The sequence below is a fragment of the Sapajus apella genome, unplaced genomic scaffold (assembly GCF_009761245.1).
Source record: "Sapajus apella isolate SASKATOON/1434 unplaced genomic scaffold, GSC_monkey_1.0 scaffold85, whole genome shotgun sequence".
Lineage (NCBI taxonomy): Eukaryota > Metazoa > Chordata > Mammalia > Primates > Cebidae > Sapajus > Sapajus apella.
The window spans coordinates 2,389,933-2,407,250 of record NW_022437025.1 but is presented as its reverse complement, the minus strand read 5'-3'; the positions used below and the strand labels follow the sequence as shown (position 1 = coordinate 2,407,250).

Below are 17,318 nucleotides of genomic sequence, written 5' to 3'. Positions count from 1 at the left end.
ATACAATGATCATACCATCAAACCAGAGGATACACTATACGGTGGCTTTTTTTTTTTTTTTTTTTTTTGGAGACAACATCTTGCTTTTTTGCCCAGCACAATGGCGCAATCTCGATTCACTGTGCAACCTCCGCCCACCGGGTTCAAACAATTCTCATACCTCAGCTGAGATTACAGGCACTCATCACCACGCCCGGCTAATTTTTGTATTTTTTAGTAGAGACAGGGTTTCACTATGTTGGCCAGGCTGGTCTCAAACTCCTGACCTCAAGTGATCTGCCTGCCTCAGCCTCCCAAAGTGCTGATGTAACAGGTGTGAGCCACCACACCAGGCCCCTATGGTGGCTAATTTTTAACTTTTTAAAAGTTAAAATTTTTGACTTTTAAATTTTAACATGGGAGGGGGTGGCCTCTCCATGTTACCCAGGCTGATCCTGAACTCCTAGACTTAAGTGATCCTCTCACCCTGGCCTCCCTAAATCCTGGGATTACAGGCATGAGTCATCAAGCCTGTAACGCCCTATCATTTAGAAAACTGAGGTAGTGCAGGTTGACGCCCTGCCCATGGAACAGAGCCTATCAAATCTATGGTTCCCCAAGTTTGTGTACATGAGTTCTGTTTTGGATCAAAGACCCTATAAGCTAAGTTATGTTTTTCTACTTCTCTCATGGTCCTGGGAGAAATAGGTCAGAAGTTCAAGACCACCCTGATCAACAGGATGAAACCTCATCTCCTTTGTTGAAGCTACCAACATGCGAAAACACTCTCTTTGGTTCAACAGCCGCCTCCATGAAGGTCGTTCGGGGTATAACTCACAGTGCTATGTCCAGCAAACAGGGCAGTGAGACTGTGACCCCTCCTGAAAAATCAAGACAGTCCTTCCACTCTGCCTTCTCTTATCCACCTTCTGGCTTGGTGACTATCTATGAGTGTAGAGAATGCTTGCCAGGACTCAGAAAGCCTCTCTGGGAAAGAGGGCTGGAACCCGCTCACTGTTTCTTCCTGACATTGTTTTGGGTGCCATTTTGCACCATACAAGGTACTCCAAAGAGCTCACCATCTGTGGGGAAACAATTCAGAAGTGTCAGAATTACAGCAAGACTTTCTGTGATCAGTGTCAAGAATACTTTACCCCAACTGCCATAAAGGGTATCTTTAACGAACAACTATTAAGATATTTACAGAGAAACTTAAAAACTAAGAACAGCTTTAAAAGTTTAAAATATCGGCCAGGCACAGTGGCTCATGCCTGTAATTCCAGTACTTTGGGAGGCCGAGGTGGGTGGATCACCTGAGGTCAAAAGTTCAAGACCACCCTGGTCAACAGGGTGAAACCTCGTCTCTACTAAAAATACAAAAATTAGCCAGGCATGATGGCAGGCGCCTGTAATCCATACTAATCGGGAGGCTGAAGCAGGAGAATCACTAGAACCTGGAAGACAGAGGTTGCAGTGAGCCAGAGACCACACCATTGCACTCCAGCCTGAGCAACGAGAGCAAAACTTCATCTTGGAAAAAAAAAGTTTAAAATATCATCCAATGGCCAGGCTCGGTGACTCACGCCTGTAATTCCAGCACTTTGGGAGGCCTAGGTGGGTAGATCACTTGAGGTCAGGAGTTTGAGACCAGCCTGGCCAACATGGTGAAACTCTGCCTCTACTAAAAACACAAAAAAATTAGCCGGGTGTGGTGGTACACGCCTGTAGTCCCAGCTACTCAGGAGACTGAGGCAGAAGAAACGTTTGAACTCAGGAGGTAAAGGGTGCAGTGAGCCAAGATCCCAATACTGCACTCCAGCTTGGGTGACAGAAGGAGTCTCCATCCCAAAAAAATTTTAAAAGAAATAAAATACAAAAATTACCTGGCCGTGGTGGCAGGTGCTTGTAATCCCACCCAGCTACCTTGAAGGCAGAGGCAGGAGAATTGCTTGAACTCAGGAGGCAGAGGTTGCAGTGAGCTGACATGGCACCACTGCACTCCAGCCTGGGTGACAGAGTAAGACTCTGTCTCAAAAATAAAAAATAATCCTGGCCGGGCACAGTGGCTCACGCCTGTAATCCCAGCACTTTGGGAGGCCAAGGTGGGTGAATCACGAGGTCAGGCGTTCAAGACCAGTCTGGCCAATACAGTGAAACTCCATCTCTATTAAAAAAATTTTTTTAAATTAGCCAGGTATGGTGGCAGGCACCTGTAATTCCAGCTACTCGGGAAGCTGAGCAGGAGAATCACTTGAACGAGGGAGGTGGTTTCCGTGAGCCAAGATCGTGCCACTGCACTCCAGCCCAGGTGACAGTGCAAGACTCCATCTCAAAATTAAAAAAATATATTAAAAAATAGAAAAATAAAAAATAAATACCATCCAAGATGGAAACACATTTTAAAAGCTTAAAATACAGTAAAAGCCCTGGGCACGGTGGCTCCGCCTGTAATTCCAGAACTTTGGGAGGCCGAGGTCAGGAGTTTGAGACCAGCATGACCAACATGGTGAAATCCGTCCCTACTAAAAATAGAAAAATGAGTCAGGCATGGTGGCAGGAGCCTGTAATTCCAGCTATTTGGGAGGCTGAGGCAGGAGAATCACTTGAACCTAGGAGGAAGAGGTTGCAGTGAGCCAAGATCATGCCACTGCACTCCAGCCTGGGCAACAGAGCGAGACTCCATCTCAAAAAAAAAAAAAAGGCCGGGCTGGTGGCTCATGCCTGTAATCCCAACACTTTGGGAGGGTGAGGCAGGCGGATCACCTGAGGTCAGGAGATGGAGATATCCTGGCTAACATGGTAAAACCCAGTCTCTACTAAAAATACAAAAACTTAGCCAGGCGTGGTGGCACACACCTGTAGTCCCAGCTACTCAGGAGGCTGAGGCAGGAGAATCACTTGAACCAGGGATGCGGACGTTGCAATGAGCCGAGATCATGCCACTGCACTGCAGCCTGGGTAATAGAGCAAGACTCCATCTCAAGAAAAAAAATTAATCCCAGCACTTTGGGAGGCCGAGGCGGGTGGATCACGAGGTCAAGAGATCGAGACCATCCTGGTCAACATGGTGAAACCCCATCTCTACTAAAGCTATAAAAAATTAGCTGGGCGTGGTGGCGCCTGCCTATAATCCCAGCTGCTCAGGAGGCTGAGGCAGGAGAATTGCCTGAACCCAGGAGGCGGAGGTTGCGGTGAACCGAGATTGCGCCATTGCACTCCAACCTGGGTAACAAGAGCGAAACTCCGTCTCAAAAAAAAAAAGAAAAAAATAAATAAAATACAGTAAAAGTAAATGTCAAGGTGCAGGACACAACAGCACACAATGAACTAATTCTGTGAACTATAGCCCAGATTTTATTAATGAGATTACATGAAATAGAAAAGATCAGAAAAGTATTAAAATACTGTTTTGTTTTGTGTTTTCAGACAGAGTCTTGCTCTGTTGCCCGGGCTGGAGTGCAGTGGTGCGATCCGGGCTCACTGCAATCTCTGCCTCCCAGGTTCAAGCAATTCTCCTGCCTCAGCCTCCCAAGTAGCTGGGATTACAGGCATCCACCAGTATTCCCCACTAATTTCTGTATTTTTAGTAGAGATGAGGTTTCACCATGTTGGCCAGGCTGATTTTGAACTCCTGATCTCAGGTGATCCACCCATCTCGACACCCAAAGTGCTGGGATTACAAGCATGGGCCACCGAGCTCAGCCAGTTTTTTGTTTTCTTTGAGAGGTAGTTTCACTCTTGTTGCCCAGGCTGGAGTACACTGGCTCAATCTCAGCTTACTGCAACCTCTGCCTCCCAGGTTCAAGTGATTCTTCTACCTCCGTCTCCTGAGTAGCTAGGATTTCAGGTCCACACCACTATGCCTGACTAATTTATTGTATTTTTTAGTAGAGACGGGTTTCACCATGTTGACGAGGCTGGTCTCGAACTTCTGACCTCAGGTGATCCACCCACCTTGGCCTCCCAAAGTGCTGGGATTACAAGCGTGAGCCACCGCGCCCAGTCCTAAAACATTTTGTAAAATTTTTGTGTTTACGTGTGTGTCTCCCAGGTCTTAACACATTTTATTTCTTAGAGTGGGTCATAGTCAAAAACCTTGATAGAACAGTTGCAGTGGCTCACACCTGTAATTCCAGAACTTTGGGAAAGAAAGATGGGAGGACTGCTTGAGGTCAGGAGTTCAAGACCAGCCTGTGCAACATAGTGAGACTCTGTCGCTATTAAAAGAAAAATTTTGCCAGGCACGGTGGCACACACCTAGAGTCCTAGCTACTTGGAAGGATTGCTTTGCTCAAAAATCGGAGGTTACCGTGAGCTATGATCACGCAACTGTACTCCAGCCTATGCAACAGAGGGAGACCATGCCTATTTAAAAACAACAGGGGCCAGGTGCGGTGGCTCACACCTGTAATCCCAGCACCTTGGGAGGCCCAGGTGGGCGGATCACAAGGTCAAGAGATCGAGACCATCCTAGCCAACACGGTGAAACCCTGTCTCCACTAAAAATACAAAAATTAGCTGGGTATGGCAGCACGCGCCTGTAGTCCCAGCTACTTGGGAGGCTGAGGCAGGAGAATTGCTTGAACCTGGAAGGCAGAGGTTGCAGTGAGCCGTGATCGTGCCACTATACTCCAGCCTGGCACCTGGTGACAGAGCGATACTCTGTCTCAAAAAAGCAACAACAACAATGAAATCCTGATGCATACTAGTTTAACAGAATATCAGAGTCTTGTCAAAAATAATTCTCAGGTGGGCACAGTGGCAAGATGTCTGTACCCTTAGCCATTAATAAAACTAAGATGAGAGGGATCGATTGAGCCCATGAGCTCAAGGCCAGCCTGAGCAACATAGCAAGACCCTATCTTAAATAAAATACTAGGTATATAGTTATCTGATTTTGAATAATGTGACAAAAATAATAGAAGGTATATTTTAGCTAAGTATTCCAAAGCAAATGTGAATTAGTAAAACTTGAAATGGTATGAAAGACTAAAACTAAGAATTTTATTCTGCCACCAACTGGTTTTCATTGAATCACTAGAAATGGGTATATTTTACATGCAGCTACAGCAAACGTTATCAATATTTTTTGGAAGGATATGCACAGGCAAACCTCCCACCCTCCCCTACCCACAGCAGCAAACACTGCCCTTAAAAACCCCAATGATCCAAACGCACAAGCTTCATCCTTGATCCCAAGAACTATAGCCTGTTTTGATCTCCAGGACACTGGATGAGGGCAATCTCTGGAGACTGAGTCCAGGACTACAGCCCAAGACCCTAAAGTAACAATAATAATAAAAACAGTGGAGCACAGTGGTTCACACCTGTAATCCCAGCACTTTGTGAGGCCGAGGTAGGGAGCTGGAGACCAGCTTGACCAACATGGAGAAACCTTGTCTCTACTAAAAACACAGTATTAGCTGGGTGTGGTGGCGCATGCCTGTAATCCTAGCTACTCTGGAGGCTGAGGTAGGGGAATCCCTTGAACCCAGGAGGTGGAGGTTGCCATGAGCTGATACCGTGCCACTGCACTCCAGCCTGGGCGACAAGGGCAAAACTCCGTCTCAAAAAAAAAAAAAAAAAAAAGCTCCAACAGATGCACTTATACTGCAAAGAACACCGGAAGTACTTTACACTGAAATATACATTGCTGTATTTTTTTTTCTAGAGTCTGGCTATGTTGCCAGGCTGGAGTGCAGTGGCACGATCTCAGCTCACTGCAACATCTGCCTCCTGGGTTCAAGCGATTCTCCTGCCTCAGCCTCCTGAGTAGCTAGCACTACAGGCGTGCGCCACCATGTCCAGCTAAAAATACAAAAATTAGCTGGACGTGGTGGCGCACTAAACCCCATCCTGGTCAACATGGGGTTTTACCATGTTAACCAGGATGGTCTCAATCTCTTGACCTCATGATTCACCTGCCTCAGTCTCCCAAAGTGCACAAGCCTGAGCCACCGTGCCCAGCCACATTGCTGTATTTTCATGTTACAGTATAAGCATCAGAGAGCCTCTACAAAGAGAATGATTCCTCTGCTCTCAGTACATACTGCTCCAACACAGTAAATGCAATCTTGTATGAAACAATACGTGTAGCTGGGGCGGTGGCCCACGCCTGTAATCCCAGCACAGCACTATGGGAGGCAGAGGACGACGGATCACCTGAGGTCAGGAGTTCAAGGCCAGCCTGTCCAACAAGGTGAAACCCCGTCTTTACAAAAATACAAAAATTAGCTGGGCATGATGGCGGGTGCCTTTAATCCCAGCTACTCGGGAGGCTGAGGCGGGACAATAGCTTGAACCCGGGAGGCAGAGGTTGCAGTGAGCCGCGATCGTGCCATTGCAGTCCAGCCTGGGCGACAAAGACACTCCGTCTCAAAAAAAAAAAAAAAGAAAAAAAGAAATTGTGTCATGATTTGGCACAAAAATACTCCCAACACTTATTTCACGTTTTAATGGCAATCTCTATGAATCTACATAATTTAACAGTTGAAATAACATTACAAGAACTAACGCAACTTTTCAATAAAATATATTCTCTTTCAGGAGACAATGGGATACTGGAAATGACTGTGCCAATTGCATACCCACTTACAGGCACTGTGCCTCCGAAATGCTGTGACCAACAGTTGAATAAAAGTGGCAGGAATCCATAATTGGTAGGTGCAAAGTGTGCTCTCTTCAAAAAACTGAAAAAAATTACCTTTCAAATTCATTAGGTTCGAACCCTAAATGCATAGCTGAGTAACCAGAATACTCAATACCCGTGAAAACTTAACAAAGCAAGGGAGGAACGGCCAGGGCTGCCAGCTCCAGGTGGCTGTCAGGTGCATCTCCAATGACCACATAGGAGGACCAAAGGAAAACTTCCGGGAGGCCCTTGTCAATCACGCGCGGGGCATAAGGAAGGCGGCCACAGAAAAACAACATTTCAAACCCCTGCAACCGCCGTCGCTCTGGGGCTGCCGCAGCGGGCGAGAGGCAACGACCGAAGCCCGGGCCTCGCGGGCATCACCCGCCGAGTCCTGCGGAAGGCGAAGCGCCGTGCGCGGAGCTGCACCGGGGAGACGTCCCCGCCTGCTCAGGGGCTGGACCAGCCGCCGGCCGCGAGCCGTGGCCCCGGTGTCGCCCTCCCGCCGCCTCTGCTCACGTTCTCCTCTCTCAGGAGGCTGACAGAGGCCGCGTCACCCCGAGAGCCGCCCACCTGCCGCCCTGGCCCGGGACCCCGGCAGGCACGGCGCGGCAGGACCCGTTATCCGCCCGGCCGCAGCATCCCAGGCCCGGGGCGCTCGGGCCGACAGCGGGAGGCCGCGCTCCGCAAGGCGCGAGGAACCGCGACCGCGTACCGCCACCGACCCCCTCCCGCCGCCGCCGCTCACCTCGAAGTAGCCACCGGGGGCGGCGCCGCCCGCGCTCGCGCCAGCGCCCAGGGGCCCGTTGGCCACCGCCGCGCCGCCCACCAGGCCCGCCGTGCCGCCCGGGGCCGCCAGGCCCGCGGCCTGGGAGCCGCGCAGCGCCGCCGCCGGGCCGGCCTTGCCGCTGCTCGCGCCGCCGTTACCCCCGCCTGAGCCGCCGCCGCCGCCCCGCTTGTTCTTCCGGCGCTTGGCCCCCCGTTTGGCGTCGGCTGGGCTCATGGCGGGCGGGGAGAGGGGCGCGGAGCGGGCGCGGGGGGCTACGGGCGGCGGCGGAGGGCGGGGAGGCTGAGGCGGCGGCGGCGGCGGGCGCTCCGGCCAGCCGGGGGACGCTGCACAGAGTCGCCTCCGGGGCGGGGAGGGCTGCGGCGGGCGGGAGCTGCGGGGCAGGCCGCTGGGCGGGAGGAACCGCGAGTCCACAGTCCCAGCGCCGCCGCTGACCAGAGTTAGAGTCCAATATGGCGGACACAAGGGGAAAGGGATCCCAGTTTACGTCGGGGGAGGGGGAAGGAGCGGCGGGGAGGGGGAGGGGTGTGGACCCCCCCCCCGACCCCGCCTTACTCCGCCCCCCGGGCGACGCTTTCCACTTTGTTTGCCCTCCCCCTCCTGCCGTTAACGTGCCTCGGCGCGCAGGGCGCGCCGGGAGTTGAAGTCCGTGCTGCCGGCGCCGCCGCTGGGGGCGCCCAGGGGCGAACCACGATGCCCGTCAGGCCGTGCGCGGCCAAGGGCCCGGACGCTGGGAGGAGTTGGAGCCCAGGAGCTGGATGCGACGGTGATGTCACCGCCGCGCTCGTCGTCGCAGATTCCGCCAGCGCCGCGCGGCCTTCTGGGCGTTGTGGTCGGGGGCAGGGCCGAGCCGGCGGGAGGACGCGCTGCCACCCGCAAGGCGAACTACAGGGCTGGCGGCGGGGACTTCCGCCTCTCTAATCGGCGCCCGGCGGCCCGCCGCCCAGGTGCGGCACACCGGCGCGGCTCCCGGGATGCACCAGGGGCGGCGCGGCGCCGCCGCCGCCGCCGCCCCCGCCCCCGCCCTGTCCTGGCCCCGCCGGGAACGCCCGGTGACCTTGGGCTGGTCTAGTCCGGGTCCAGATAACTCCGTGAGGACCGCAGAATCCCTGCCTTGTGGACTGGGCGGGGGTTCGAGCGGCGCTGGAAAGCGGGCGCAGCGGTGTCCGCCTGGGTGCGGAGGCAGCGGCGCAGCGGGCGGAGCGTGGACAGGGCCCGCGGCTGGGACACGCCAGTCGGTTCCCAGAGAACCCCTCGGCTGAAGGCTGCCTTTCCCGAGCCCGCCCTCTCCCTGCTACCCCGTTAAGCCCTCTCCGGAGGTCCCGGTGCCTTGCTACCCCGCAGGGCCCCAGGACGGGCCGGCCGCTTCCCACACCCTCGCACTCACTCACCTCGGAGACAACGAGCCGGGCCAGATTCTCGCGGGGCTCCGGCGCTCCCCGCCCCGAGGGACGCAGACGTCCAGGTCAGAAATAGGGCGTGTGTCGGGACCCTCCTCCCTCCGCGTCCTTGTAGACATCTGCGAGCCCCAGGCGCAGCTCTGCCCTGAGACCCGCGCCACCGGGGACCCTGCCGGCGGCCCCGCCCCCTGAAGGGCCCTGCTTACCACAGACGCAGAGGCACAAAGGACACGATTTCCCCTTTTTGGTTCAACGGATGGTGTCAGGCCGAGGGGCGGGGGGCTTGGCAATGGGACATACGGCCTGCCAGGCTCCACTTGCAGCCTTTACCGAGCCCAGCTGTTCACCCTGGGTCCCCGCAACCCGCCCCATCTGCACCCACAGCCTCCTGATCCTCCGACCAATTATTCACGACACAAGCAGAAATCTAACGTGATCGGACGAAAACTACTCTTAAAGCTATTCAGAGACCACCTTATCCGCCGAATAAAGCCCTCCCCCCGCCCCATCGGAAGCTCTTGGATGATCCTGCCACTGAACTTGGAGCTTGAGAGAGCGCCCAGGAATGCCCTTCTGGCCTCTGCTTCCGTGTCATAGGCTGTCCCTGCCCTCACACCTGCCCCTTCTCTCAATCCCTGTCCTTTCCTTTGTCATAGCACATTGCATAGGATTGGGATGCATGGTGTCACCAGTATCCCCAAGAGACAAAAGGAGGTTGGGTTTTATTGCACATACCATGGAGGTTGGGAGCCGTGAAGGGTTTTGAGCAGAGAGATGCTAAGGTCGGTTGGTGTTTTTTTTTTTTTTTTTTTTGAGATGGAGTCTCGATCTGCTACCCAGGCTGGAGTGCAGTGGTGCAATCTCAGCTCACTGCAACCTCCGCCTCCCAGGTTCAAACAATTCTCCTGCCTCAGCCTCCCATAGCTGGGATTACAGGCCAGTGCCACCACAGCTGGCTAATTTTTGTATTTTTAGTAAAGATGGGGTTTCACCATGTTGGTCAGGCTGGTCTCAAACTCCTGACCTCATGATCTGCCCATCTCATCCTCCCAAAGTGCTAGGATTACAGGCAAGAGCCACCATGCCAAGTTGGATGTATATTTTTGAAAGAATTCTGGCTACTATTTGAGGTGTGTGGTTTGTTTTTTTTTTTATTTTTTATTTTTTTCCAGAAACATGGTCTTGCTCTGTTGCCTAGGCTGGAGTGCAGTGGCCTGATGACGGCTCATCACAGCCTCCAACTCCTGGACTCCAGCAGTCCTCTTGCCTCATGCTCCTGAGTAGCTGGGACTATAGGCACACACCACCACTGTTGGCTAATTTTTTTTTTTTTAATGTTAGGTGTCTTGCTAGGTTGCCCAGGCTGGCCTCAAACTCCAAGCCTCAAGTGATCCTCCCACCTAGGCCTCCCAAAGTGCTGGGATTACAGGTGTGAGCCAAAGTCTGGCTACTGTGTAGAGAGGACAGATGACAGGAGCTAGAGTGGAGATCAGGAGACCAATGACAGAGCCTTGCTGGGGGCAGAGAGGGTGTGCCTGGAAGACAGGACTGAGGGAGCAAAGGCATAAAACTGCTTCTCAAGGTTGTCATTAGCTCCCCTGCTATCCCTGAATGTGTGTGTGTCCCTACTCCAATCCGTGCTGAAACCTAATCATGAATGGAATGGCATCTAGGAGATGGAGCCTCTGGGAGTGATGAGGTCATGAGAGCAGAGCCCTTGTAAATAGAGTTAGTGCCCTTAAAGAAGAGGGCCTGGGGAGCTGCCTTGTTTCTTCCCTCATGTGGAGACACAGCTAGAAGGCATCAGCTGTGAATCAGAAAGTGGCCTCATCATCAGACACCAAATCTGCCAGTGCCTAGATCTTAGACTTCCTAGCTTCCAGAACTGTGAGAAAGTAGTTTATGTTGTTTATAAGCTACTCCGTTGATAGTATTTTGCAATAATAGCCCAAATGGACTAACACCTAACACACCCTTTAGGAAAAAATTAACAGGAAATTACGGAGAAAAGTTAAAGACATTTCATAAGGCCAGGCACGGTGAGTGGTTCACACCTCTTAATCCCAGCACTTTGGGAGGACGAGGTGGGCGAATCACTAGAGGTCAGGAGTTCAAGACCAGCCTGACCAACATGGCAAAACCCTTTCTCTACTAAAAATACAAAAATTAGCATGGCGTGGTGGCAGGAGCCTGTAATCCCCAGCTGCTCAGGAGGCTGAGGCAGGAGAATCGCTTGAACCTGGGAAGCGGAGGTTGCAGTGAGTTGAGATCCTAACATTGCACTCCAGCCTGGGTGACAGAGCCAGACTTTCAAAAAACAAACAGAGACATCCTGGCCAACATGGCAAAACCCCGTCTCTACTAAAAATACAAAAATTAGCTGGGCGGGGTGGTACACAACTGTGATCCCAGCTATGTGGGAGGCTGAGGCACAAGAATCACTTGAAGCCGGAAGGTAGAGGTTGCCATGAACCAAGATCAGGCCACTGCACTCCAGCATGGGCAACAGAGTGAGCCTCCATCTCAAAAAAAAAAAAAAAAAAAAAAAAAAAATGGCAGAGTGCAGTGGCTCACACCTGTAATCCCAGCACCTTGGGAGGCCAAGGCAGGTGGATCACAAGGTCAGAAGTTCTTTGAGACCAGTCTGGCCAACATAGTGAAACCCCATCTCTACTAAAAATTTTTTTAAAAATTAGCTGGGTGTGGTGGTATGCACTTCTAATCCTGGCTACTCGGTAGGCTGAGGCAGGAGAATCATGTGAAGCCAGGAGGCGGAGGCTGCAGTGAACCAAGATCGCGCCATTGCACTCCTACCTGGGCAACAGTTCGAGACTCCTCAAAAAAAAAAAAAAAGATTTGGCCAGGCACAGTGGCTCACCCCTGTAATTCCAGCACTTTGGAAGACCAAGGCAGGAGGACCACTTGTGGCCAAGAGTTTGGGACCAGGCTGGACAACCTAGCAAGACCTCATCTCTGTAAAGAAATTTTTAGCAATTTGGCTAGGTGCAGTGGTTCATGTCAGTAATCCTAGCACTATAGGAGGCCAAGTTGGGCAGATCACTTGAGCTCAGGATTTCGAGACCAGCCCACGTAATATGGTAAAACCCTATGTCTTCAAAAGTACAAAAATTAGCCAGGCGTGGTAGTGCACACATGTAATCCCAGCTACTCAGTAGACTTTGGGAGGCTGAGGTGGGCAGATCACCTGAGGTCGGGAGTTCAAGATCAGCCTGACTAACATAGAGAAACCCCATCTCTACTTAAAATACAAAATTAGCCAGGCATGGTGGCGCATTCGTGTAATTCCAGCTATTCCGGAGGTGGAGGCAGGAGTATCACTTAAACCTGGGAGGCGGAGGTTGCAGTGAGCCGAGATCCCAACATTGCACTCCAGCCTGGGCAACAAGAGCAAAACTCCACCTCAAAAAAAACAAAAAACAGCCAGGTGCGGTGGCTCACACCTGTAATTCTAGCACGTTGGGAGGCAGAAGCAGGAGGATCACCTGAGGTCAGGAGTTCGCGACCAGCTTAACCAACATGGAAAAACTCCACCTCTACTAAAAATACAAAAAATTAGCCAGGCGTGGTGGCACATGCCTGTAACGCTAGCTACACAGGAGGCTGAGGCAGGAGAATTGCTTGAACCCAGGAGGTGGAGGTTGCGGTGAGCCAAGATCGGGCAAAACTCCCAACAGCTATAGAATACACATTCTTTTCATCAGCACATTCTCCAGGTTAGACCATGTGTAAGGCTACAGAACAAGTCTCAATAAACATGCAAGAATTGAAATCATATCAAGTATCTTTTTTGACCACAAAGGAATAAAACTACAAATTAACAGTAAGATAAACTTCTTTTCTTTTTTTTGAGTTTTATTTTTTTTTTTTTAGCAGCAGAACTTTTTTCTTTTTTGAGAGGGAGTCTCGCTCTGTGCTGAGATTACAAGCATGAGCCACCGCACCTGGCCAAGGAACTTTTATTTTGAGACAGGGTCCCACTCTTTTGCCCAGGCTGGAGTGCACTGGTGCAGTCATGGCTCACTACAGCCTTGACCTCATTGCCTCAAGCAATACTGCCACCTCAGCCTCCCAAAGTTCTAGGATGCAAGAATGAGCCACCATACTTGGTCAGAATTTTTTTTTTTTTTTTTTGAGATGGAGTCACTCTGTTGCCCAGGCTGGAATGCAGTGGCATGATCTCGACTCACTGCAACCTCCGCCTCCCAGTTCAAGTGATTCCCCTGCCTCAGCCTCCTGAGTAGCTGGCTGGGACTACAGGCACGCACCACCACGCCTGGCTAATTTTTTGTATTTTAGTAGAGACAGGGTTTCACAGTGTTAAGATGGTCTTGATCTGACCTCATGATCCACCTGCTTCGTCCTCCCAAAGTGCTGGGATTACAGGTATGAGCCACCATGCCCAGCCCTGGCCCAGAACTTTCAATATTGTACAAATGCATGGAAATTAAACAGCATGCTTCTGAATGATCAGTTGGTCAATTAAAAAATTTTAAAGGGTATTAACAGTTTTCTTGAAAAAATTGAAAGTAGAAACACAACCTATCAAAGCCCATAGGATACAGCAAAGGCAATATTAAGAAATAAGTTTATCTGGATGTGGTGGTGCACACCTGTAATCCCAGCTACTCAGGAGGCTGAGGTGAGAGGCGAGAGGATTGTTTCAACCCAGCAGTTCAAGGGCAGCCTTGGTAACATAGCAAGGCCCTGTCTTGAAAAAAAAAAAAAAAAAAATCAGCATCATTTCTATACATCTACAAAGAAAACTGTAAAACATTGATGAAAGAAATTGAACTAGAAAAACAAAAAATAGTGTCAACTCCTACCTGCTGATTCACTTTCATTCTGATTCTTGAAAGAATCAGAGTGAGAGTGGATCGGCATTAAAAAAAAAAAAAGACAAAAAATAGAAAGACATCCCATATTCATGGATTGGGTGAATCAATATTGTGAAAATGACCATACTACCAAAAGTGATCTATAAATGGTGCTGAGAAAATTGGATATCTATATACATGAAAATGAAACCAGATCCCTATCTCTTAACATATGCAAAAATCAATGCAAAATGAGTTAGGACCTGAAACTATGAAACCTCTATAAGAGAACACTGAAAAAATGCTTGAGGACATTTCTGTGGGCAATGATTTCATGGAGAAGAACTGAAAAACATGAGCAACAAAAGCAAAATAGACAAACGGGATTTAAAAGCTTTTGCACAGCAAACAAAACAACAGAGTGAAAAGACAATCTGCAGGGTGGAAGAAAATATTTGTGAATTATTTCTATGACAAGGGATTAATAACCAGAATATGCAGGGAATATAAACAACTCAGCAGGGAAAAATCATACAATTTTAAATGGGCAAATGAGTTGAATAGACATCTTGCAAAAGACATACACACAAAAAATGCTCAACACCACTAATCATCAGAGAAATGCAAATTAAAACCAGAATGAGATATCATCTCATGCCACTTAGAACAACTATTATCAAAAGTCAAAAAACAGACCAAACATGGTGGCTCACGCCTGTAACCCCAACACTTTGGGAGGCTGAGATGGGTGGATCTCTTGAGTTCAGCAGTTGGAAACCAGCATGGGCAACATAGTGAGACCCAGTCTTTTTTTTTTTTTGAGACAAAGTCTTGGTCTGTCGCCAGGTGCCAGGCTGGAGTGCAGTGGCACAATCTCGGCTCACTGCAATCTCTGCCTCCTGGATTCAAGCAATCCTCCTGCCTCAGCCTCCCAAGTAGCTGGGACTACAGGTGTATGCCACCACGCCCAGCTAATTTTTGTATTTTTTAGTAGTGATGGGGTTTCACTATGTTGGCCAGGGTGGTCTTGATCTCTTGACCTTGTGATCCGCCCGCCTCGGCCTCCCAAAGTGCTGGGATTACAGGCGTGAACCACTGCACCTGGCTGGGACCCAGTCTTTATGAAAAATAAATTAGGTGGGTGTGGTGGTGCTCTCCTGTAATCCAAGCTACTCAGGAAGCTGAGGTGGGAGGATCATTTGAGCCCACGAGTTCTAAGCTGCAGTAAGCTGATTGCAACCCTGCACTCCAGCCCGAGTGACAGAGAAAGAATGTCTCAAGACAATAAAAGTCAAAAAATAACATGGTGGAAATGATGTGAAAGGAGAAAGGGAAATTATTATACATTATTGGTTGAAATATAATTAGTACAACCATTATGGAAAACAGTATGGAGATAAACCCAAAAAATTAAATATAGGGCTATTCTTGATCCAGTAATATGAACCAGTGATCTCACTACTGGGTATATATCCAAAGAAAAGGAAATTAAGGCCAGGTGTGGTGGCTCATGCCTGTAATCCTAGCACTTTGGGAGGCTGAGGTGGGCAGATCATAAGGTCAGGAGTTCAAGACCACCCTGGCCAACATAGTGAACTCCTGTGTCTACTAAAAATATAAAAAATTAGCTGGGCATGGTGGCAGGCACCTGTAATCCCGGCTACTTGGGAGCCTGAGGCAGGAGAATCACTTGAACCCAGGAGATGAAGGTTGCAGTGAGCCCAGATCGTGCCACTGCACTCCAGCCTGGGTGACAAGAGCAAAACTCCGTCTCAATTTTAAAAAAAAGTTATTCTCATAGAAGTAAGAGAGTAGACTAGTGGTTTCCTTTTTTCCTCTCTCTCTTTTTTTTTTCTGAGATGGAGTTTCACTTTTGTTGCCCAGGCTGAAGTGTAATGGCCTGATCTCGGCTCACTGCAACCTTCACCTGCCAGGTTCAAGCGATTCTCCTGCCTCAGCCTCCTGAGCAGCTGGGACTGCAGGTGTGTGCCAGTACATCTAGCTAATTTTTGTTTTTTTGGTTTTGTTTTTGTTTTGAGATGGAGTCTCACTCTGTTGCCTAGGCTGGAGTACAGTGGCACGATCTCAACTCACTGCAACCTCCACCTTCCAGATTCAAGCAATTCTCCCACCTCAGCCTCCAACGTAGCTGGAATTACAGGCACACCACCACATCTGGCTAATTTTTGTATTTTTAGTAGAGATGGGGGTTTCACCATGTTGGCTAGGCTGGTCCTGAACTCCTGACCTCAGGTGATCCACCCTCCTCTGCCTTCCAAAGTGCTGAGATTACAGGTGTGATCCACCATGCCCAGCCTGGAATAGGGGTTTCTAGAGGTAGGGAAGAGTAATGGGGAGAGGGAGATAGCCAAAGGCTTGTTAATAGATACAAAAGCACAGTTTAAGGCCGGGTGCAGTGGCTCATGTCTGTAATCCACCACTTAGGGAGGCTGAGGAGGGTGGATCACCTGCAGTCAGGAGTTCGAGACCATCCTGGCTAACATGGTAAAACCACTGTCTCTATTAAAATATATTTTTAAAAAATTAGCTGGGCATGGTGGCACATGCCTGTAGTCCCAGCTACTTGGGAGGCTGAGGCAGGAGAACTGCTAAAACCCAGGAGGCAGAGATTGCAGTGAGCCAAGATTGCACCATTACACTCCAGCCTGGCGAGAGAGCGAGACTCCGTCTAAAAAGAAAAAAAATTAGCTGGGCATGGTAGAACACACCTGTAATCCCAGCTGGCTACTGGGTAGGCTGAGGCAGGAGAATAGCTTAAGCATGGGAGACGGAGGTTGCAGTGAGCCGAGATTGCACCATTGTACTTCAGCCTGGCCAGCAGAACAAGTCTGTCTCAAAAAAAAAAAAAGAAAAAAAAAAAGTACAGCTTCATAAATGAAATGAGTTTAGTGTTCTATAGCACTATAGGGTGATTGTAATTAACAAAAATTTACTGTGTATTTTCAAATAGAAGAGTGGATTATTAATGTTCACAACACAAAGAAATAAATATTTGAGGTGATGGACATGCTACTCTGATCGTTACACATTCTATACATGTATCAAATTATCACACTGTACTTCCTAAATACGTACAATTATATATCAGTGAAACATAATAAAGGCAAAATAAAAAATTTATATGACAAAAACTTTTAAAAATAATACATTCCTTTTTCATTGCTCAGTGGTAATCCACTGTATGGATGTCTCATAGTTTGTTTATACATTTATCTGTTGATAAATATTTGGGTTGTTTCCAGTTTTTGGTTATTACAAAGTTACTATCAACATTCATAAACAAAAACAACTAAAAAACAAAAAAAACCCTACAACATTCATGTATAAGTCATCATACAAACATGTTTTCATTTCTCTTAAGTAAACACCTAAGAGTGGTCATATAGAAGAGATATGCTTAATTTGTAAAGAACCAACAAACTGTTTTAAAAGATATTGTAGGCTGAGCACAGTGACTCATGCCTGTAATCCCAGCACTCTGAGAGGCTGAGGTGGGTGAATCACCTGAGGTCAGGAGTTCAAGACCAGCCTGGCCAACATGGTGAAACCCCGTCTGTACTTAAAAAAAAAAAAAAAATACAAATACAAATACAAGCCAGGTGCAGTGGCCCACGCCTGTAATCCCAGCTACTCGGGAGGCTGAGGCAGGAGAATCTCTTAAACCC

General features: G+C 49.3%; 1 protein-coding gene across 3 annotated transcripts in view; it reads right to left on the bottom strand.

Moving 5' to 3' along the window:
* FAM193A (family with sequence similarity 193 member A) overlaps positions 1 to 9,310 on the bottom strand; it is a 196,838-nt gene extending 187,528 nt beyond the window's left edge. Inside the window, exon 1 of one of the 3 annotated variants that reach the window (XM_032253969.1) lies at positions 8,789 to 9,310. Coding sequence is in view for 2 of the 3 variants with exons in the window: in XM_032253968.1 (XP_032109859.1) it covers positions 7,359 to 7,613 (255 nt within the window). In the remaining variant the exon portion in view is untranslated. Of the gene's footprint in view, positions 1 to 7,358; positions 7,869 to 8,788 lie in introns of those variants that run through there. The other 2 variants (XM_032253968.1, XM_032253967.1) reach the window with 2 other exon arrangements.
* Positions 9,311 to 17,318: the final 8,008 nt, after the last annotated feature.